The 24,459-nt window shown below is 37.2% G+C and overlaps 2 protein-coding genes across 2 annotated transcripts in view; one reads left to right on the forward strand and one right to left on the reverse strand.

Moving 5' to 3' along the window:
- Positions 1-6,488: 6,488 nt before the first annotated feature.
- The window catches only part of pdm2 (POU domain protein 2), a 31,023-nt gene continuing 13,052 nt past the window's right edge, over positions 6,489-24,459 (forward strand). The window contains exons 1-2 of the mRNA XM_086834769.1: positions 6,489-7,223; positions 22,344-23,201. Coding sequence (XP_086690895.1) covers positions 6,692-7,223; positions 22,344-23,201 — 1,390 coding nt within the window. The 5' untranslated portion in view covers positions 6,489-6,691. The remainder of the gene's footprint in view (positions 7,224-22,343; positions 23,202-24,459) is intronic.
- Nepl7 (Neprilysin-like 7) lies at positions 13,648-15,663 on the reverse strand. Its single transcript, XM_020944973.2, has one exon. It carries the CDS (start codon positions 15,661-15,663, stop codon positions 13,648-13,650), a length of 2,016 nt encoding a protein of 671 aa, XP_020800632.2.

Here is a 24,459-nt window from a genome sequence, read left to right on the forward strand (position 1 = left end):
ATGAAATGGGATGGGTTTCCATTCCTCAAGAGGGGGTGGGGAATTTCTTTTACAGCGTGGGCGTTACGCTTTGCTTATATGGAAATGATAAGGAAATAAGTTTGATAACTGCTATATAATGGTATCACTTTATTTGACACTTTTTTTTTGCAGATAATATAATCATCTGGATGAGGATTTTCATATTTTAAAAGTTAAATGGAGAAAATAGTTGAAAAAGCAATGATTTCTTGAAGGGAAAATGTAATATTTGATTGTAAAATAAATTAAAAGAAATACAAACTTATTTTGAAAAAAATAAGTTATAATATTTTGTGTTAAAATAATTATCAGATATTATTAACTTTCTTGCTATGTATATATACTTAATATTTATATGTAAAAACGTAGTATATGATAAACCGAGATTTTTATAAAAATGTCAGTAAAAAAGTGAATTATAAATAATACAATTCTAATTATTATGCTTATACTTAGTAGTTTTAATTTCTCACCCAACTAGCTATCCCTGAGCCACAACTATCTTTCATTTACACAGTACTTCCATTCATAAATAGCTATCAGGTCATGCTTTTCAAGGACCTATCCCCACAAAGGCCACCGTTTAATCGATTAATTTGGATTTAGGCAAAAATAGCCAAATATAAGAGACTTCTTAAATACAAAACAAAAGGGAAAATTGGGGAAAGGGAAAAAGGGACACGGAAATAACAGAGATAGAAGACCAACAACTACAAAAGGCAGACACTGGCAGACAAGTGAATAGAAGTGACAAACCAAAAATAAAGGCGGCTACAACAACAACAACAGAAACAGCAACAAGGAAGCGAATCTCCTTGGCGCTAATCAATGAAATTAAAGTTGCGGCGAAATAACTTTAAGGGCTTTTGCCACAACAGCAACACAAAAAAAAGGCGGTAAGGGATGCCATGTATGTACATGCATACATATACATATATGTTACACACTACTCTGAGCGAGACGCTGCCAACTTTAATGAACGGAAATTAGCAGTCGCTTTTTCTGACGGCAAAGTCAAAAGGTAAAAGCCCCCTCTTTCTGCTTATTTTTCCTGGTCTTCTTTTGCTTTTTTCTTCCCTTGGCAGCATCTTGGAGCTGCGGCGAATTCGTACAGAAAGCGCTGTAAGAGCGCCAACGGCGAAGAGAGCGAGCATGCGCCAAGGAGAGCGCCAAAAGCTCCAAAACGATTGGCTGCCGGCTGCGCTTTAGCTGGTGTGTGTTCGTGTGTGTGTGTGCGTGTGTGTGTGGGAGAGAGAACCTGTGAATATTTCCCCAACTTGGATTCTACCTCCACTTCTCAGTCGCTTTGCCTCTTTAGCCTGTTTGCTCTTTTTTTGCCTCTCTCTCCGTCTTTCTCAGTCTCTGTCTCTGTCTCTCTCTGCTCAGGCATAAACAAACCATTTTGAATAAAATCAACAGCAACAAAAAACATTGTTGCAACGCTGTGGAACCCAAGTTTGCCGAAGATGCTGATTTTACACTCGAAAGATAGTTGAAAATAGTATATAATACAAGGAATGAATAAATAGAAGAAGGAAAATTAAACCATAATATTTTGTAACATTTAAAAAATATTATAGCAAGCAGATTTTTTTCTAATAAAGTTTAAAAACAAAGTCTTAACTATTAAATAATTTTTAAATAAATAATCCATTAAATAAATTATTAAATAAATTAATTAATTATCTTTATCATTGACTAATTTTTATATATATTTTAAAACGTAAATAATTTCTTATTTCAAAAGGAACCACATTTTACACATAATATTTATAAAAAGATCTTGTTCTTTAACATTTCTTTGCAGTGTAGCGACTTGTCTATATTCTGCTTCTTCTTCCTCCATTCAGCTAGTATTGATGCTCTTCTTCTTCTTTTTTCTGACCGTTTTGGCCTGGTCAAGTTGCATTCAATTGCAGTTTTTCAGTTGCAACTCCGTTGGCCGTTTGTCGGTTGTTGTCCTCGCGACTTTTCCTCTACTCTTTATTTTTTGTTTGTAAATTCAACTATCCCTGTGAGTGTGTGTATAATAATATCTAAGGACGCCTCTTGTAATTATTTTAATTTATGCGCTTATCGCTTTTTGCCTTTTGCCGCCGTTTTGTGGCCGCTTCATCGAGTTTTTACTGCATTTTCCTTCTGTTGTCCTTTTTGTTTGTGTGTGTTTTTCTTTTGTTTTTGCCTTGACATTCGCATTTTGACAGCGCAGCGAATAATTCCCTGTTCTGCTGCCATCATTGCAATGGTTGGATTTATTTTTCTGTTGTATTTTCCCCGATTTCTTGGGGGAGGTGTCACATGGGGCGTATACGTAATGCGAGATGTGCAGTGATTTCTGACATGTGCGGAAAAGCCGTCGGGATTTTATTAGTTTTTAAACTTCCTTTGGTTATTTTAGAGCACATATTAATTTATAAAATATTTTTTAATAAATGAATGGGAATGTTTATATATTTTAAAAATAAAGCAAGAAAAGAAAGTAAAATAGGAAGCAAAAGTTTATATGGCCTCAAAATCAAAGTTTTAAAGTCCCATAACTAAACCAAAAAAGCATTAATTTTAATTCGGAAAGCTGTCTAATGTTAGTTTTTATAAGGTTAATAAATCTGCATGTTCATTTCAAGTATTAAAAAAATTAAAAAAAATTTTGAATTTTTACAATTTTAACAACGTAACCCCTTATAAAAATTTTTTTTAAAATTGACAAAAATGTATTGATCAAGAATATATATGATTTATAGGGTCGGAAATGATTCCTTCGCGGTTTTAGAAGCTTTTAAGTTACTTTATAAAACCCAGGAAAGGGTATACAAATATATAAATATGGAAAAGGCTTTCCTAATAAACAGATTATACTAATTTATAATATTTATATAATAATTTTTATATTTTTATTCTTTTGGTTGTTATATTTACAAAACCATATACACTCCAAATATTATTTAAAGAACCAGCTTAGGCTCTGCTTGCCTCACACGTATACGCCTCGTTTTTCATCGAAAAAAAGGGAAATGGGAAATTTTCATGCCGCTCAAAAACTACAAATCAACTTAGGAGCCCCCACGAGCCTTTCTTTTTCATTATTTTTCCTTTTTCTTCCTCGAAAGCGCACAGAAGCGTTGGCAGTCAATACATACATAATTCCAAATCCGATAAGGGAATATATATATATATATACATATATATAATACATACATCCCACCCACACAATACACGCTTTTGATTTTAAAACCTCGTGCAAAGAAACTTGCAAAAAAAAAATACAAAATAAAAAGCAGAGAGAGAGAATGGAGAATGAAAAACGAAGTCAAAGGCCCCAAAAAAAACACCCACACAGCATACATTCCCCCCTTAAAATAAAACCATAAACCCCCTCACACACACACACACACACACACACATTCGCAGGGTAACCAATACAGCCACATCTTGTATAAAAAAAACGTACTTTTTTTTGTTTTCGCTTGACATTTTGTGGATACGTCGTCGGTCGTCGTCGGAAGTCGTCGCGAACTTGGCTTCTTTCTGCTCTTTCTCTTCTTTTTATACTTAACTTTTTTCACTTTTTTGCCCATATCTCCTTGCGCGTTTTTTTAAGTCAGTCGTTTGTCGGAAGTCAATCAAAAAGCGTGTCTCGGAGAATCGTCCCAATCCCAGAAGGCTTGCTCCGGAGATCACTGCCACCCACCCCTCAAAAAAAAAAAGGATTAAAAATCAAAACAGGGCCAACAAAGGGCGTGAAGCTGTCGCGATTCTCGCTGGCAATTACAATTTATAAAAGTGTGGCAAAATAAACAATTAAATTATGTGACAAAAACTAAAAATAACAATAAAAACAGCAACAAAAAAGAAGCACGTCAAATAAAAGGAGGAAAAACCAGTAAGGAGGTGCGCCATCAACCATTGCAAGTGAGTGTACACAGAAAACTATATATAACTAATGGTACTTAAATATTATTAATTTTAGAAAGCTATATGTTTATTTAAATTTTATAATTTAAGATTATTCTTAAAAAGTATATATAAATATACAATACGATTTTAATTCTATTGAACCAAATTTAAGACCTTATGCAGACTTAAAAGCATCATTAAAAAAGAAAAGTTGAAAGTCATTATCCGTTCATTAAACTTAAATAATACATTAATTAATTATCCTTAATAAAACAAATAATTTATTATATATTTAACTTGATTTAATTTTTCTATCTGTATGTTAACTTTTTTCTACGATCTTAACTTTATGACAAGGAGCTTGTCTTGTAACGCCCACACTCACACAGATCAATCGATGGATCAGATAGATCCCAACCAAAAGAGAAAAGAGAGTGGAAAATAGATTTTCTGCTCACTTGTCAGATTGTTAATGAGGTTTTCCCATGAGTCTGTCAATGGGGAAAAGTCCTTAATTGGCCATGTGTGTTTGAGGGCCAACAAGTGTCCTAATATGGCTGACAATTTGAGTTGGACAAGAGAACCAAGTCCTAAAAAGATTTTAGACAAGACTTTCTTTATGTTTATGCAACTAAATATAATTATTTAAGTCCCATTTATTTACTAATAATATTATTTGTGTTCTTTTCCTACTATATAATACCAAGATAATGAATGTTATGCATTTTATGGATAGTTTTATAAGCTCTCAACGGCCTTAGTTCTACAAACGAATCCCATATAATCACAACAAACATATTCCCCACCAAAAGTCAAGCAAATCACATCATCAAACTAAGTTCTCCAAACCTGATATCTTTACAACCGAAACCCATGGGTGGAAATTATAAAAAACACAAATTCCAAATTGAAAACAAACAATCGCAATGTTCGGTATTATATGATACGATCCCGAAACTAGAGTAAGCAATTGTGTTTAATTTTAACAAAAGATAAAGGTGGAACGAGCCAAAATAGCGAAATCGTGGCAATAATAAGAAATAACCAGCTCGATTTGGAATTATTGAGAGTATTCAGTCGGCAGAAAGGGGAACCAGAAAAGCGACTGCATTTAGCCGACTTTCAGTGCCGACTTTGATGTGGCCGGCAAAAGGCATATCGATATTCTTGGCAATTGGTTGCTGACATGCAAAGAACATAATTTACCGACTGGCTGGCAAAAATTGATAAACAATCTTCGTGTGGCACTTTGGCTGTGGGCCAATTTTGCCGTCGATACCTGACAACTCAATTGATTTGTTTACAAGTGCCATTAATGTTAGTTACCAACAGGTAATAGCGTCGTATGTAAATGCCCCACATATGCCCCTCTGTCTATTACCCTAAACTCGTTGCACTTTTCTTCAGCGCCGCCATATCTTATCTATCGTGTCGTTCGGGGCATTTGATCGTAGTCATCGTCATCGCTCTTTATGTATTTAGTTTTCCATTTTCATTTCCTTTGATTTCATCGCCTGGGCTCTGTGACATTTGAAAGAAGACCGGACGGAAAGTTAAACGTTATCAACAAAACTGATTCGAATTTATTTTCAATTTACAACAATTTCGTTTCAAGTAAATATCTCCCACTGTCACTTGCCTTTTTTTCTGTGTCCCTTTTTTGTTTTGTTTGCATAAAAGAGTTTAAAGTTTAGTTTTTTTTTTTTATTTATAGTCCCTTTTATGGTGTCTACTGTTGTAAAGTTTTATGGGACAATTTTAGAGTTGTGGGAGCTGATTTCACGGGGCATGGGAAATCTTAAAAAGAAAGTGTTGCAGGGAAACTTAATAAATATTGATAAGGGTTTGAATAGTATTTAAAGATTTTTAGTATAATAATATAGTTACGGTTAATATAGTTAAACACAAAAACCTTCTAGACCTACCCTAAGTAACTTCCTATATGTCAAAACATTCCCTAATCAATCTATTATCAATAATATAAACTAGCTAATCTTAGACGATAGACGCCGATAAACTCATGATTCAGTCAATAAACTAAAATTAGTAATCAGGGTAATAAACTTTTATGCAAACATCCGTGTTTCAATTGAAACAAATTCACTGTTTCCACCCTGCAACGTGATCGAAAATAAATATCAAATCAGGTGAGAAAGTCACGTTGAATGTGTAGAAAATCAATTAATTTTGTTATCACAAACATAACGATTGAGTTGAATTTAATTACAGCTTCTTAAATTGCACTTAGCAGTGAATAAAGCTCAATCTCAGCAGAAGAAGACATTTTTAATTATTAATAATAATATGGCAGAGTGAAGGATGCAGTGAAATACAGCTGTTGTCATAATAATAAGGGCACCGATAGCTCAAATTAAGCATAAATAACTTGTATTACATATTTTAAATTTATAAATATCAATTTGAACAAAATCGACAAAATCTAACTCTTGAAGTAAGCTTCGTTTCTAACTTTATTTCTAACTAATAATTTCATATTTTAATGTGCACCTTATTAACTAATAAAAATCATAACCACCAAACATTTCTAAAAAAATAATCTCTGATATTTCCAGTGCTGGTTTTTTGACCGCATCTGTCCATGGGTCAATATCATAATCTGAGGCAGCAACCGGTGAGCAGCGGCAAAACAAGTCGCCACAGGCAGCAAGGAGCAGTTGAGTTGCCCATAAATCAGAGCGACGCAATTTGCTGCTGACGAACTGCAACATCGGCAACAAGAGCAACATCACCAGCAACTGCAGCAGCACCACCAACTATGCCATTACTGTTGGCAACAACACTCGACAACAATTCCCATCATCAACACTTGAGCGCAACAACAGCAACAGCAGCAACAGCAACAGAAGCAGCAACAGCAACAGCAGCAACAACCATGTTGCTGACGTCCCCAACAGCAGCAACTCATTGCCTTGCTGCAACAGCAACTGCAACAACAACAACAACAGCAGCAGCAACAGCAGCAGGTGTTAATGTTCAAATTACTGGCAAAGGCGTTGCAAGCACTCTAGTCAACGATCAACTGCAACTCCCAGCAATTGCAGCAGCAGCGGCAACATCATCTGCTAATTATGCCGCTAACGTTGGCCATTTGAATGGCTTTAACCCTAAAGACAACTGCCCACCAGTTCCACCCACCAGCGCAACGAAGGAGGCTTTTGAGGGATTACTGCGCCTGCCGCAGATCCAAGTCAAGCAGGAGTTCATGGAGGCCCTGCCTCCGGAAAGGGAAAGACGGAGAGCCAATTGCCATCCCGCCATGAGCCATCATCAGCAAATGGCACCATCAGGTGAGTTGAAACTCACGTATACAAATATTTATAATTATAGAGATTAAATTGATATTAGAATGAGATCAAATTTTTAAATATTTCCTCCTTAAAATATTCCTAAAATATATTCAAAACATTTAACTATATTTACTTTATTTTATTACCTTTAACATACCCTTTTTTAAACCCCATTCTTAAACGATTAAAACTTGCTCCCCAATACTTATCTCTTACACCCCAAAACCTGCTCCTCAAATCCATATATGTATTTAAAAACCCGTTAAGTGAAAAATGAGGTATTTACAATGTGTTAACAAGAACATGGCCATTTTTCATGGCCTTCTTAACCCCAAAAAGCAGGCCTCGCCATCACGAGAAGGATAACAAGAAAATAAAGGGGAAACCCTTGTGCGAAAAGGAAAACTCGTGCCAAACGCATGCTTATGAGAGTTTCAATTTTTTATGCATCGAAACAGATTTAACTTTTTATTGGCAAAGGGTTCTTCGTCGTCATCTTGATAGCAGAAAAAAAAAAACGAAAAGGGATGCGACACAAGGGACCCGGGCTAATGTTGCAGTCTCTCCACTTACAACGCGTGCGAACATTTATGAAGATTGAAAGGGTTGTCAAACACTTCATCCATCTTAAAGGGACACCAAGGACGACCCACAAAAAGGGTGTTAGGAGGCTGCCATTCTCGTGCTTATCCTGTTGCTCCTTAAAAGAGGGGTTGAAACATCTTGTTTTCTTTCGATTATTGAAATTGCCATTTTTGGCCGTTTGATGATCTCACCCAAGGGAACTCGTGACCTCAATTGTATTTCTAGGTAACCCAACCGAACCACCTTTAGACATATATTTAAATAGGCATCACCATTCATCTTCATATGTAAATCCATTTCCTCTGATCCAGCTCGGAAATGCTTCCATGACATGCAAAACCCACAACAAAAAAAATCAAACCTCCTTAAGTGCTGCAATTATCAAAAATTTAAAGTAAAACAAAGGGCGACGGGGGAGTTCGGATCAAAAGGGAAAAACAAACTAAAAATGAAACCAACACGCGACCGGAAATTAAAGTCAATTTAAGCAAATGTAACTCACCGAAGTTGGTTTGGTTGATTTGATTTTCTGTTAGATATATTCGTGATTTTTATATCTATACAGAGCAGACCCAAGATCGTTAGCATTTGAGGTGATCCATCACCTGAGTTTGAGGCAAGCTTCTCATTACGATTTCCACAATAATTTGCCATAAATGAGCAAAGGTCTTACAATGGCACTTCCATTTAAGATACATCTAAGGGAAATGCCTAGAAAAATGGTAAATGCAATCAATATAGATATAGGTACAGACTGAAAAAGATTCTGTGAGAATTAAGACGGTTGAAGATATAAGAAAATTGAATTTTGAAGTAAAATTTGTCGATATATATATGTAAAATAAAGATTTTGAATTAAATCTAATAATAAAAATCCTAAAAAATGTTATATTAAAATATTCAAAATGTTTATTAAAACAAAACTCATTCAAAATTCCAACTCACTCCAGTTAATTCCAATCAAGATCTAAGGAAGTAACATAAACATAACCCCCATACATTCATTCCCTTTAAAAAGGGTATTCAAAATCAAGGGAAATGCATGCAGCAAGTGCCGGAAATGCAAAGAAAAACAAATCATTTGAATGCATCCTCATTTTTCCCAAGTCTACCGGCTACTGGGATCTGGTGAGAACAAACCAGACTGGGGGTAAAGAACAAAAGGGAAACGTCTTTACGAAGATTTCTCCATTCAGAGAGCTCAGGGGCCTGGATTTATCTCGCCAATCTCCGCCAGAGAGATGAACTGTCAGTCGGAGAGGCTCAATGCAGCGCCGCATGAATGAAAATAATTATGATAATTGCAACTGCCACGAGATCGGATGGGATTCGAGTAGGAATATATAGGGTTCTTGGGTTCCCCGACTAATTGTAGGCTCGCTGGCAAACGTCTCGAACCGCAGAAGTAATGTCTAGAGTGTGGAGAAAAACTCAATAAATCCATTGTTGCGCTTAATTATTGTCGAAATTCAAATTGAAATGGTTGGATTACCTGCCAGCTAGCACTGTTCTACCTGTTCTCCTTTTACCTGGCTTCAGCATCATCATTTATCTTACCGCGATGCGCGAAATTTGAATGCTCAACGACTGCACCTGATCTCTCTATAAACGCATCTCCATATGATCTCAGATCTTTTGTTAATGCTCCAGAATATGTGTGTGTTTTACTTATATAAAAAATGGGTTTTCCTCGTGTGGAAATTAGATCCTATTTGGCCCAGCGTGTGATTAGCGCGTCTCTTTGATCCACGGCTGTCGGAGCTGCATTTGATTTATTTTCAATTGGTTTTCTCTGATGCAACCTCTAGACAGGTTCTCTATGCCAGACAGCCACCGCAATTAAATTCAAATCAAACATTTATTTAAATTTTATGCATCGGTTGGTGGTTGATTGAATTGCATTCAACTGGGAATTTCCAAGAGCTACCGAAGATGAGTTTTATTGTGAACAGGGGCTCAACGAATTGGAGCTAATATCTAGATGTTTTTAAAGTATTTTCCTAGTAAGTTTTGGTATAAATATATTATTATTATAAATAATTTCCCCACAACAATAACTCTATGTACCTTAACCATTATATGTTCCCTACTTCTTCAACCCTTGCCGTTTGCATATTTGTAAGAAAAACCTAACCGGAAAGGCGTCAATTAGGCCAGACTTACCCTAATATATATCTATATATATATGTATATTATATATTCCCCACCAAATTATGCATCATTAATCAATAAACCTTGGGTCACGTATGCTATGTTCAAGACAAAAACCCCAGCTGACGCCGTCACATCTTCACACCTTCGCTCCAAGGAGGGTTCAGGGAAGGATTCAAGTCGAAAGATGGTTGCAACTTGCACAACATCTGTGACGTACACACTAATATCATTTTAATCGCGTCAAATTAAAGGTTCAATGTACAACAAATAAGGTGAATTAACAAAAAAAAAATATATTCCCAGAGTTTCCACAGATCAATACATGGTAAACCCCAAAAAAGAAATTCCTTGAGAAGTCCAAAGATGAGTTCAGCGCAGCGAAGCTTGTAAGGCGGCGTAAGAAAATTAGATTTTTAATTAAAATAATTTCGTATGCAATTTAGATAATCGTTGGCGAATATAAGTAAAAAAAAAAAAAAAAAAACTAAAAAAAATCCCGCAGAAGCCAATGGAGCAGCCCAACAAACGATCCATGCGATCCATATGCGATTTGTGTTAGTCTGGCATTTTTTCGGCTGGCCAGCGTCTCTCTGCAGAGTTTTAAGTTTGGGGGCTTCAAGTTGGCCAAGTTGGGGCGTTTACCCATGGAGGCGGACGCCGGTCGCGGCCAAATAAAATGAAGCACATTTTTTATACAAATCGAGAGGAGGCGGCAGCATTGCGGCAGAAGCCGCAGCAGGTTGCATCAAGATGTGGTGCTGCATTTGTACCCCTCACCCGCTTCAATGAGGCTGCTCCTTCTGGAGCTTCACTTTTCTTTCTGGCAGAAGAGAACCTTCGATGCTGAAGTTGAAGCTGTGCAGCTGGGGGTCAGGGCACTCACGCACCACCGCCAAGCCACAATTGCAAAATATTTAAATTGATCATCTCCATTTAATAAAGCTAAAGGTTCAATGGGTTGTTGGAGGGTTTGGAGATGGCAGCGTGACTTTAAGTTAATGCAAAAATGTTTAACAACTAATAATAAATGAGCAATTATGTTTAGTACTTATCAATATAACATTTGTTAAGGGATAAATGGCATACTTACTACAAGGCATAAATCAACTGCTTTGTTGAAAATAAATTGAAAAGACGGACAACAAATCAAAAGTTATCAATGATAGTATATACTATAAGCCCGAGAATTACCTATGTTAATTCCTTCAAATCCTTAAGATCCTACAAAATTAAAAATTAATATTATTGAGCAGAGATTTTTATTAAAAAATAGTTTCCCACAGTATAACAACATTTCTATAGGACGCTATTTAGTTTCCTAAATACTGCTTCCAATTCATGGTTATAAAAAGTAAACTTATATTGAAAGACTGATCATTTATAAATACTTTAGTATGATTCACTAAAATAATCTTTACATTTTCTAAATATTACCCTTACAAGTGAAACAATTTGAAATATATAAAACAACTCACGACTCTATCACGTTGTCATAACCAAAACTAAAATCCGACTTCCACTGCCGCTGCCTTTTTGCTTCCTGGCTAAGCTTGTGAACAAAAAAAAAAGAAAAAGTTCTTAACTTAATTTCGCAACGATTTTCATAATTCACCATGAACACCATGAGAGAGTGCACCGATGGATTCCCCATCGTAGCCCCCGCTTGGGAGGGGAATCCCCGGCAAGTGCAACTGTTTTGGTAGTTCCTACCTGAAATGTGGTTTGCTGGCCCGTCGTCTTAGCTTAACTTTCCGTTTGGCCAGCAACGACGCCCCTTTTGTTCAATTTCTGCTGGCGATGGTGGAGGCCAGGTGGAGATGATGACCAGGAGTAGGATGATGATGATGGTGGTGGTGGGTCAGGAATCAAATGAAGGAACGAGGTAATGGGTGAAGGTTGAAGATGGTAGTGGGTTTCGGGATTGGGTTGAGGAGCATTATTGGCTAAGCGGCGGAAGCAGGTTGCCGTGGCATAAAAGCCATTCTGCATGTAATTATGGAAACATGGTTTTGGCAAAGTTGTTTGCTCAGTACATCAAGATTTTTAGGGTTGCCAGATGAACTTTGGGGAAATTGGTTTATTTTTAAGGAAAACTATACTAAAATTTAATAATGAGTTGAACTATTGAGCGAAATATATAATATATTCCTGAAAAATTAAGTGTTCAACTAAATTTTGATGAGGAAAATCTGTATTGAAAATTTTAGTGACTTTGTCTGCAAGTTTTAAGATAATTTCTGAAATTTTGAGAAGTTTTCCTCTACGAAATCAATTATTTGAGCAGGAGTTAAATCTCAGTTTATTCTAAACCCATGGAAATAATATTTAATATTTATTTTCAATTAATAATTAATCCCAGCAACGCTTGGCAACTCTTTACCTTCACTCCAATCTCGTACATCACCCACCCAGACCCCAGAATACCACCTTCTCCTCCCTTTTTCCCAAGATTGCAAGTTGATTTTTTATTACACCCATCCACGCCTTTCGAATTACTAGCGACAAGCCCTCATCGAAATGGTTTACATAAATGGAATTAATGCGATCAGAGGAGGCCTGAGGAGGCGGTGACCAGAGACCCAGAAGAGAGCGATAGCCAAACGCTAGAAGATTACAAATGAAGGCTAATTTGACTGGTCCATTGTGCTGGCCAAGTGCAATTATAAGATATAGAGAGGCTAGAGTTTCCCATATAGATTTCGCAATTTGATTTGCTCAGAGAGACGGCAGACCACCGCCACGATCAGTTGTGGGATGTAGGTACCATGGGCACATGCACTTTGCATTTCCAAGTGAGCACAAAAGCCATTAAATTAATGATCTATCTGGATTTTTATGACCTGCCAGGAGTCAGTGGGATTGTGAGGAGGAGGAAGGATACCCCGCTGCGAGGATACAGGAGGCAGCAGGATCATTTACCTGCCAGCTAATAAGAGGACCTGGCGCCGAAAATCCATAACAAATGCATGAAAATCCGTTAGGCCGCCGCTCGGACGCCCGAGATAAGCCCAAAAGATCCTTAAGCAAATATATCCCTTCTCTCTATGTCCTTATTTCGTATGCAGCCTGCATGGTCGAAGCAACGGTTTTGGCTTCCTTTTTTGACTTTTCTCTCGCTTTCCCTAAAGGTTTTTGTTCTTCGTGAAACTCTCAAGTGACGACTAATGATAGTAAAAACTGTTTTTCTTTTCGAGAAAACCGTTTTTCAGCTGAAGCCTACAATTTCTGCACCTTTATTCCCAGTGACCCGGTGACTTTCTTCTTGTTGCTTTGCCATTGTTGGGACCTTTTGTTTAAACGAAAATGCCATTAATTCGTAATGAGAAAGGTGTCATCGTTGCAAAAGAAGTCAAAAGACAAATATTGCCGGTATCCGCCTACAATTCAAGTAGAGTCAGAGTCTTCTCCTGTGCAGGTTCTGCATCAAATCAATTAGTATTTCGACTCTATTCGATTGCCATCAGCTGTTCCAAATGGGGGGCGTTGATTTTTGTGCCATAAATTATTGATTTTCCTGCAGGCAGAAGATGACCAAGAAATTGCTGAGTGCTGGTATAGATAGAACTAGGATGAAGCTGAAATTAAGATGTCTTCTTTGGGATATTATTTATAAATTTCCGTAAACTAACCACAAGTAAAAAGTCCCCACCTTCGAATTTTCTTCTATTTTACATACAACTTTATTTCACCAAACCACACACTTCTTCAGAGGATTCATTTCCGTGCCCAGCTTACATTTGAAAGCCTCACTAAACTCGGGCATATTACTGAGTGTACCCTGAACCCGGAACTCATCGTAGGCATGGACATCGGTCTTCAGTCTCCGAATCTTGTCACTATTATCCTTGCCATTGCACCAGGTCTGTGCAAATTTCACAAAGAACAACTGCTTGTTGGTGAAATTCACACCCCTGAGGGGTTTCTCTGACCAGGCCCTGTCCCCTGACTTCCTCTTGTATGCATAGTAAGCCATCCGAGTGCCCACATTATCAGCTATATTATCACCAGAGGTGAGAGTGCCATTCGTCTGGATGCCCATCAATATGAACTTGTTGTATTGCGACTCCAGGCAGCGATAGCGTTCCTTAAAGTTCCTCAACGAAGCCGAGGACCACCAGTTGATCTTTTTGCCATCGTAATTATACTGATAGCAATAGGAATCAAAGCCATGGGCCATCTCATGACCTATGATATTACCCACGCCGGCATACTTGAGGACATCGGGAAAGTCTAGGTGATAGAAGGGCCACTGGGCCATGCCAATTGTGATGAAGGCCAGGTTAAGGAAATCCGCATAATAGGCATTAACTGTCCTCGTGGGCATCAGCAGGGGAATTAGTGCCTTGTCCACGGAACGCAGTCTTATCCTGGCACGACTTCCCTCTAGGATACAAAGGTTCTCATACCAATTTCCAGTCATATTGATATCATTGTACACCTGATCAATCACCTCACGATGCTGCAGATCATCGGTGTAGCCCACCAGAACGTCCATTGAAGCCAGCTTTGTCTTGGCCTGCGAACGGGTCTCATCATCCAGCCAGGTATAGTGATCGAGGAGATCGTAGAACGTGTCCTTAATATCCTTAGCCACACTGAGTATATCAGCGCGTCGTTCCTTGTCGAATACCTTGCCTATGAACCAAGGTAAAAGGGCGTAGTTAAAGTAAGTCTCCGTCAAGGAGCGACACTCACTGGGTACTCCTCCTGTTTTAGTTTGGGTTTTCCACAAGCCATAAAATTTGAGCAATTCCCGCATTTTCACATAACTTTTCAGAGTATCCAGATGAGTTTCTTCCAGAAAATAAACCAAATCGTTGACATTATCCAACTGATTTAGGACTGGCCAATACGATTCCTGACTGCCATTGAAGGCAAGGTCAAAATAGCGAGTCCAGTTAAGGCGATCGTGTTTGTGTTTGGTCAGGAAATCCTTAAGATTCAACTGTTCTGTTTCATTTCGTGGTTTGGTTATGGAAGTTAAATTCCTTTCAAATTCCGTGAGGTTCTTAAAGTGCTCCAGAAATTGTTTAGTTTTCTCTGCACTGGCATCCAATCCAAACTCCTTGGTCATATTTTTAAGCTGCTCTTCGCTGAAACCAGCTAGGACCTTACTGGGTGTACTCAAGAGTATATCAAACTTCCTTGAGGAAGTACTATAATGAACTTTCAAAGGCAGCAAAGGATACAAGTCATACTTGGACATAAAGTTGATGTATAACCAGTCATAGGTGGCGTTGCTTTCCTTGAGACGATCCTCATCTAGATCCTGAAGAAACTGATATCCGAGAGACAAATTGGCCTTGACTTCCACACAGCTGGCATAGAATTGTTTGGCTTTCACCTCCGCCGATCTAGTGCCATTCACACCCAGATCCTCCAATTCCCTTTTGGTGGCATTTTGAAGAAATTCCATTACTTGCTCATCAATCTTGTGCTGTATGGCATGTAGAAAGCTAGTATTCCTGGCCTGTTCCGGCACCAATTCGGCTTTCTTCCATCCACCGCAGCTAAACTCGTAAAAATTCTCGCAGGGATCGATGCTCCTATTCATGGCAGACAGCAGGAATTTTCCATAATCCTCAAGCAGCTCCTCGCTGTGATTGGTGGCAGGTGGCAGGCTGAAGAGATCGCTGGCAAAAACCCAAACACGACCGGCTAACGTGAGCGATATTAACGTGGCCCACAGAGCCATGACCATGGCTCTAAACACAGACAAAAAACAATTTAAACGGCAAGCAAATAATTTAATTTCGAGTTGTGAGCCGGCCAGCAGACAGAAAAGTTCTAAACTTTTTTGGCAACGCGCTTAGGCAATTTATATACGGAATCATCCGATCCGATTCCAGGGGGGGCAGATTCGAGGGTCGAAAAAAAAGCACACGCTTCAGTGGCTTAGGTAATACCCAATACACACACACACACACACACACACTCCAAAAGCAGACTCAGATTCACCACAGAAATCACATTAGTGAAACAATTTATGGTTCTACCTTAGAATTCTTTTAAATCTTTCGCGCCAAATCTTTGCATTCTTCAATTAACCGCAATTCTCCACAAAACAACAGAGGGAAAAATAAAAAGAAAGAATGAAAAAGAGCTCTTATCATTTCGTTGGCAAAGAAAGCTCCCAGTTGCCCTAAATTCGGGATTTTATCACTCTTCGGAGATCTTGTCTCTTTCCAGGTTTTGTTTGTTGGTCTGCCTTTTTGTTTTATTTTTTATTTATTTTTTATTGTCACATGTTAATGACCCCGTTCCGAAATAATCACCGCAATTATAATGCAAACATTTCTAAATGGTTTTTAACTCTGCTGCTGCTGCCGGTTGATTTTGTTTAAAATATATATTATTTTATTTTGTTTTGTGTGTGTTACGTATCTGTCTGCGAATAGACTCGTTACATCAGTCAGCTGGGCGCAATATATATTATCGTGAGCTGCCCCCATAGTTATACTTTTTGGAATAGTACCATAACTGTTATTTAAATAACAAAAATAATTGCAAAAAAATGGTTTGTATTAAATTGGGGAGCTTGTACAAAAAGTATTCTATTTCAATTTATATGTTGAAAAAGTGTTTGGGGTTAAAAGTGTATAAATTGTTTATTCAACGAACTGATTTTGGGTTTTTTTAGAGAATGTGTGTTTAAGAGAATATGATAATAAGAGTATAGAAAAAGGCCTTAATAAAAGAAATTATCCATTGTATATTAAACGAAATATTTAGCATTTCTTAGCTTAACTAGATTTTTTATAGGTTTTATTATTTTAAGCTTGCTTAACTGTCATAAATAAAGATATTTATACGTTTTACTTCAAATATAATATATATTATCAAACATGTTTGATTCAAAATTAAAGTTATGCGTCCTTTAGTATAATAGTAAAATATATTTAAACACAAAAAACGAAACTATTTTCAGGAACCCGAAATTTACAAACCTTTCAGTTTACAATTGAATTATAGTATCATATAGGAAAGCTTAAAATTTTAGAATCAATATCTATTGATATTTTTTATAACAATTTTATCGACAAATCAACTTTTCAAAGACTCATAACTAGGCAAAAAAAGATTAATTTTAATTCGGAAAGCTGTTCTGTGCTAGTTTTTATCAGTTTAATAAATCTGCATACTAAATCTTACATTTAAAAATAATTCAAAATTTGTATAAATGTTTGACAATTTTAACGATGATTTCATCATTAAAAAAATTTTGAAAAAAAATTAATTTTGGCCAGACATAACTAGATCGATTCGGATGTTGATATGATTTATGGGGTCGAAAATGACTCCTTCACATCATTACGAGCTTCTGACTAAAATTATAATACTCTTTAAGGGTATAAGAATCAGACTTCGTTATTATTTGTTTTTAGGAAGTAAATAATTCAGAAATAATTAACTGTATTAATTAAAAATTACTTATATGTGTTGAAATGTGTAAATATCAAACAAATTCAATCTTATGTTGTATTTTAAAATCATAATATAACATTATTGTGGAGAATAGAGAGCTACCCTCTTCATATTTTTATAACCTTTTTATGGCTTAAAATTTCAATTACCCAACTGAATGTCTGAAGCAGATCTGCTGCTGTGTGGTCCAATTTCTCAATTAAAAATATTTCCAAAGAAAAATCATAAAAAAAACTAATTTCAAACAGACGAAAATAGAGATATTCAGCGAATTTTCCTGCCAAGGTATTGCGTAATTGAAAACGCGCCAAAAGAAAGGATCGCCAACTGGTCCCGTCACTTCTCCGGGGTTTCCCCTTTGCTTTTTTTTTTTTGCTTTTCCCCCTCGTTTCACTTTTTCTAATGTGTTTGCCAGCCGGTGCATGCAACAATGGAGGACAAAGGATAAAGGATGTTGCCGCAATGTGAAATCAAAGCGCATAGGAAAGCAATAAAGAGGAGGTCCTGCTTGCTCAGGTAAAGCAGGATGCGCGTTAATCGCCATGTTGCAGGTAAATATAATCGCACAAAGTAACAATGCCAAAAAATACCAGAAGAAAAAAACCGAGAAAGAAGGAAGACAGTTATGGCAGGAGGATCCCTTTTGGAGCGCCTTCGATTTCGTTGAAACAGCTTGCCAGGCTTAGGAGCCGAGGGCCCAAAGGATGTGCGCGGCTTCTGTATCAAATTGAGCCTGAAAAAAGGATTTAATGTTCAGTTTTTTAACAATTGCGGCTTGTGCGGCTAACGCAGCTGCTCTGCGGCAACTGTGCAAGCAAGGATACGACAACGTCCTTCTCATTCGATTGAAACTTTCACCTTTGGATCTTCATCTTTCAGCGAATAAGTGAAAGAGAGTTTTCCCCCTTTCGACAGATTGCATCAATTGAAAAGGACCTTGACTGGCACGAGTATTCAAGGCGATTGACAGCCGGCGTTGAAGGAAAATCATTAATAGAAACAGGAAGCCTTTCCAAATAATTGAAAGTCAGCTGACTTACCCAAACCGCCCCCTATTTCATTTTCATAATACATGGCACGCTTCGCATTCGGTGGTGACAAAAAAAAAATTATAAAATTTTATATATGGGAGGAAATAAAACTGAAAGGGAATTTGTATAGTCTTGAATGAAATATAATCCTAGTTCCTTTTTTATGTAAAAAATTTAGAATTTGAATAAGCCTAAGCTTTAATCTAAGATCTTCATTTAAAATGTTGAATATTTTATTTGACTTAAAAACCATTAAAAATATAGTTATTTTCAATTGAATATCCTTTTGAAAACCCATTTTTATGTTGTGTATAAAATTCTTCCTACTTTTAAATTCTATAAAAAGTTTTTAATAATTTCTTAAATAAATAAAACCCTTTCCCGATTCCAATTGCAGCTTGAAATCAGCTAAATACCCATAACCCCCGGATAACATCCGACTTTTTTGTTCCATTTCCGGTGTGTGTCGTCACAAACTCAACCCTTTCTGCATCTTTAAGATGTCACGTGGCCAACACGAGTCGCTGGGGTGACAGAGGGTTAAGCGTTAACTAATATTTTCATTATTTTTATGCCAAAGAAACCTCTACCCTCCACTCCTCTGGTTAAATCTGTACCTTAGCCAAAAAGAATGGGAAATGACTTTCCTGCGGCTTTTGCCGGCTTTTGTTCTACCTGACCCCCTCGTCTAGTATAAATCAAATTAATACCCATAACATCGTCTCTGTGATCCGATCTGACCAGCTACAATCACAATTATACCCCGGACTCTGTGATTCGTGAACTTCTCTCATTATTCAAACAGTTTTTGGCGCTCTAATGAACTTTTTGCGGTTGCCTTGGCAATTGTATTTGATGCTTTTCTATCTTTGTGCATCATTAGCCATAGGTCAGAGATTCATTCATGAACTGAGTTCTGTGCTTCTGAATGTTGGGATTCATAAATGATCTCACAATGAAGTGATCATGCGCCATACAGTAGCTGAAGCAGTAGCAAAGGGCATAAATAATGTGGGTCGGAAAAGTGTAAAGCGTTGATTTTACATCATTTGGGGTTTTACATGGCGCTTTGGGTTTTTTGTTTGATTGTAAAAGAAAAAAGTGAGATATTTTTAGATATATTTTTGGATAATTATTAAAGGTTTTAGGCGGTATTGTGGGCCATGATCTTTTGTACTTTATCTCAACGTTGAAATATCATATATGTACATATCGAAAAAACTATATAAAGAACAGGAAAATTGTTGGCTTTTTACATAATCATCATCAACATACAATAACTTATTAAGTTCTTGTGCTATTGGACGGGTTAATGGACGGAATAAGTGGACAATATGGGTTAATGGGTTATTTTTATGTAAGAAAAAGGATTAAAATTCCCCACATATGGTAATAAATTAAAATTATATTTCAATATAAGAAAACGAATATAATATAATATAATGTTAGAAATAATAATAAAAAAAATTATATAATAATAACAAATAAAAAATTAATTTTTTCTTTTCTTTTTTTTCCAATTTGCCAAGAGAAAAAAGGAAAACAAAGAGCGCAGATCTTCACATGCCACAAAAAGGCTTCGTATTCTCTTTAAGAGACTCTTGCGCTTATACTTAAGTCCCAACTTCCAGAGCGAGAGAGCGGACAAAGTCAGTTACGGTACTTCCTACGGGTATTTCAATTGTGGTTGTCAGTTTAGCTTTTTTTCTGGCTACATGTAGCGTATTTGAAATGGCCACAATGGTTAAACTATATTCACGCTAGATCTAGCGGATTATAATTGCCAAATTATGGAGGTTCAAATGGAATCTGGCGTACTTTGACCTCTCTAAAAAACTTCTTATAATAAATTTAGTGCTATTAACTTTTACCGAAAACTATCTGGCAGTTTTTATTTATCTTTTGTGTATATAGCTTTATTAGCTTTTTTGTGCTACGGCTGCCGATAACCCGGCAGCACTGATTGAAGGATAGGAGATGACCAAAAATTCCGCGCGCAAATGCACAAAAAGGCGGGCGAAAATGGATAATGAAAATCAGTTTGTTTCACTCACTCGCATTACGCTGCATGTAGCAGCTGCAGCTCCCAACGGCGAATTGGTATACGAAAACGGACGAGAAAGATGAAATTAAGCTGTCTTATTGAAGGTTTTGAAAACGCGAATACATTTACTTTGCCTGCTTGGATTTTCACTTGCACATAACAAAAAACAAAAAACTTAACTAGCCAAGAAAAGCGCACTGATCTTGACTAAGTATATATGTATTTACATATATATTTGCATATATATGTACTTACATGTATACTCACAGGCGTTTAGTAATTGAAAAACAAACACACGACCACGGCCCGGTCTGCCCCCGCTTTACAAACACTTTTCACTGCGGGGGCTTACTGATTTTTCGCACTTTTCGAACTTAAAACCGAGTTTTCTGCGGTAATTTTCCGTTTGTTTTTACCGTTAACCGACGCGGCGACCTCCTGCACGGAGATTTTTTCGTTTTTTACTCCCGCTCCGACCGGCGTCGTTGGATAAACTGAATTTGCATGGCCATCGGGAGAGCTCTCCAAGTCATATTGGAAGGAGGCATTGCTTCGGCTTGTTGGAAAGAGGCGCCAGAGAGTGAGAGAGATCTGCTGCCCGTTTCCAAAACACTTCCTGGATCAGCTTAGACTCGAACCGTGGTTATAATTGCAACATAAGATTAAATTTGATTCATATTTACACATTTAAACACATTTAAGTGATTTTATATTAATAAAGTTAATTATTCCTAAATTATTTACTTTCTTAAAACAAATAATTCCGAAGTTTAATTCTGATACCCTTAAATGGTATTATATTTGTATTCACAATCTCGAAATGATGTGGAGTCATTTCCGACCCTATAAATCATATATATTCTTGATCAGCATCAACATCCGAGTAAATCTTGCTATGTCCAACCAATATTTAATTTTTTCAAAAAATTTGAACATTTTATAACGTTAAATTTGTCAAAAATTGATACAAATTTGAAATTAAAAAAAAATTAATTTAGTAAGCAGATTTATTAACCTGATAAAAACTAACATATGACAGCTTTCCGAATCGAAATTAATGCTTTTTTGGCATAGTTATGATCAATTTAACTCTGATCCAATACCAAACTGCAAGGGTATACAAACTTCGACTTCCCGCAGTCCTTGTTTTTTTACAAAAATTAAAAAAAAAAATAACCAGTTTATCAAAATTTACACCACCAAAAAGCACTCTACCTCCATTAGTTGTCTCTAATAGAGTTACCCCAAAAACGTTCATCGAAGGGCGTGCCACTCAGTTTCGAAGATGACTAAAAACGCCCACACTTTGATATTGAACAAATGTTCAAATTCCGCTTCCCTCCACACACTTTATCTGAAAACTATAAAATCCAAATTATGTACAGATTTCATAATCAATCAAAGTCATAAATGAATAGATTGGCGTAGAACAAAAAAAAACTAAACTGATTGAAGAACAAAATATGGCGAATCTATGACATACAACCCCCACTGAAAAAATACAAACTACAAAAAAAGCGTAACCAAATGGGGGTAAGGGGTGTCTATAAGGTGGAAAGGCGTATCAGAGTTCCATAATGATGAGTAATTGATAGTGACATAAACGGTTTCCATTGGCAATATGCTAGCGAGAAAAAGGGGTTGGAGGAGGGTTGCTGAGGGGTGAAAAGCCAGCAAGTGTTGATAATGATATCGATAACCCCTTTTTTTTACCCTTTTTTTAGCCCATTTTGATCAGCTTTATCACTTCCTGTATTTTTTGGGGAGAAAAATCAACCAATTCTCACTTCATTTTCCGGGTCTAGTCTATAAAAATGCAATTGCTGAAAACCCTTTTTTTATACGGTTGTGTTTTTCTATCTCTTTCTCTGTGATTTATAGCGCTGGCTGCTACTACAAGCTGTCGTGGCAACAAAACAATATTAAATCCCTGGTATCTAAGGCCCGCCGAAGGCATTGGATATCATAATTATAATAGTGCCGGGGACAAGGATGTCATCGCCATTCCGCAGATGATGACTTCCGCCTGTAGCCGTGTCCTGCCAATGGAGGATGGTCAGCAGCAGCAGCAGCAACAGCAACAGCAGCAGACATGTCTGCCGGTCTCTTATTTTGGCATGGAAACGCTGGTCAAGCAGCGTCAGAAATCCCTGCCAGAATTTCTAATACCGCTGCACGAAATTATGTTCCAACAACATCATTACCAGCAAAGGACAATGGGCACATTAATTAATAGTCTGCCGGGCAGTTTGGTAGCCGGCGTCTATCCCCCCAAAACGGAGACGTTCAAGTCGTTAACCCCACCGAAGCCACAGCAACAGCACCACCACCAGCACCACCATCATCATCATCAACATCCCAATGGTGACCACTTGTTCGTGAGGCATTTCCACGAACGGGATCGCCTCATTCGGGAGCATCAGCTCAAGCAGCAGCAGTTGCGGGACGAGGAGGAAATCCTCCAGGAGCAGGAGCAAGAGCCTCAGCAAGAGCTAGAGCTGGAGCCGGAGCAGTCTGAGGAAGCTGAACATAATCATCATTGGCATGAGGTCGTTTGTGATGGCAATGGTCTGGCTAGAAAGCTGCTACCACCCACGACAATGCAACCCACTGTTCTACCCAAGGAGGAGGTCCTGCCGCTACCCCAATCCTCGCCAACTCCAGCAGCTCCGCCCAAGGACCACGACATTTACGAGCAACCAACACCAAACGGTCGACATTGTCGTCCCGTCAACAAAGGTAAGTTTTATGCTCGAATTAATTGTTTTTTTTACAGGTAAAGGTAAGAAAAACAAAGGAATTGGGTTAGATGGAAAATAAATATGATATTTGAGTTTATAAAAGATGTATTTAGAAGAGAATTTTCATGTGAAATTCTTCTTTGTTTAGATTAATTAGGAAATTATAGTACTTATTATACCAATTCGTACTTTTCCCTCAAAATAACAGGTAATTTTAGTTTCCATACAAAACTCTTTTCATTTCTCAAATTAAATTTCACAGAAACTCAAATCCAAAGCACTCAAAATAAGACAAGAAAATCCAAACTCAATTACCAGCTCTCAATTTAATACAATAGATTCCATGGTATCACCTACCCCAAAGTTACCAAATGAAATGAGAAAAGCTTGGAAATAGAAAGGGAAATCCCCCCTCAAACATACAAACTCCATTTAAAATCACTAAAATATTAATAAATTTTACAAAAGTGCGAACAAAATATGCGTGAAAACTCTCCATCCATCGAAAGCAACCTTTACAACTTTATTTAATGGAATTTAAAACCACTTTGTGCGGCCAGTGGGTGGTGGTGAGTGGTTGGGTCAGGGGGCATGGGTCATTCCATTCGGTGGGTGGTTGTGTATGTGGGGTAGTTGGAAAAAGGTTGCTTGAGGCGCACAAGCGAACCACAATTGCATGAGGTAACCTTTGACAGGGACACGAAAAAAAAAGAACTCACCCCACGCACACACGGGAAATCCAAAAGAAAAGCTCTGACGCAAAACTGGTGTCACTACCAACTGTGACCCGGTACTCTGAGCAGCTTATGGCCAATTGAGCCCCGCCCCGGGGACCAAACTCCGTCAAGGGTGGCCGTAAATCCAATAAAAACGCTTTACAAGCTGTAAAGCTGAGATCATAAATCCATTTTTCTTTACTTTTATTTTTTAAACCACCACCACTTTTATTTAAATGCGATTTAAATTTCTTCACAGACTCAAAAATGGTTGCGCAATAAGGGTTAGATTAGCATAAATTGCTTGGAGGTTGTGGGAGTTTTTTGAGAGATAGAAAATGGCTTTGGTTTTCAGGAAATCAGAGTGTAATAGAGGGTTATAAAATTGTTGAAAGTTTTGAACTAATAATCACCAGATTTTTATAAAACCCTTTAAGACCTTTAAAACTATTTCAATCAAATATCAAAACATAGCCTTTAAGCTTCGAAACCTTAAATTTCTATTAAAACCTATTTCCAAACCGTTACAAAATCTTAAGG

The sequence above is a fragment of the Drosophila serrata genome, unplaced genomic scaffold, assembly GCF_035046125.1.
Source record: "Drosophila serrata isolate PLE 108 unplaced genomic scaffold, ASM3504612v1 contig_275, whole genome shotgun sequence".
NCBI classification, from domain to species: Eukaryota; Metazoa; Arthropoda; class Insecta; order Diptera; family Drosophilidae; genus Drosophila; species Drosophila serrata.

Excerpts from the sequence above, each read along its gene's own strand:
- Nepl7 (XM_020944973.2), bottom strand. The coding sequence starts at position 15,663 with ATGGTCATGGCTCTGTGGGCCACGTTAATATCGCTCACGTTAGCCGGT.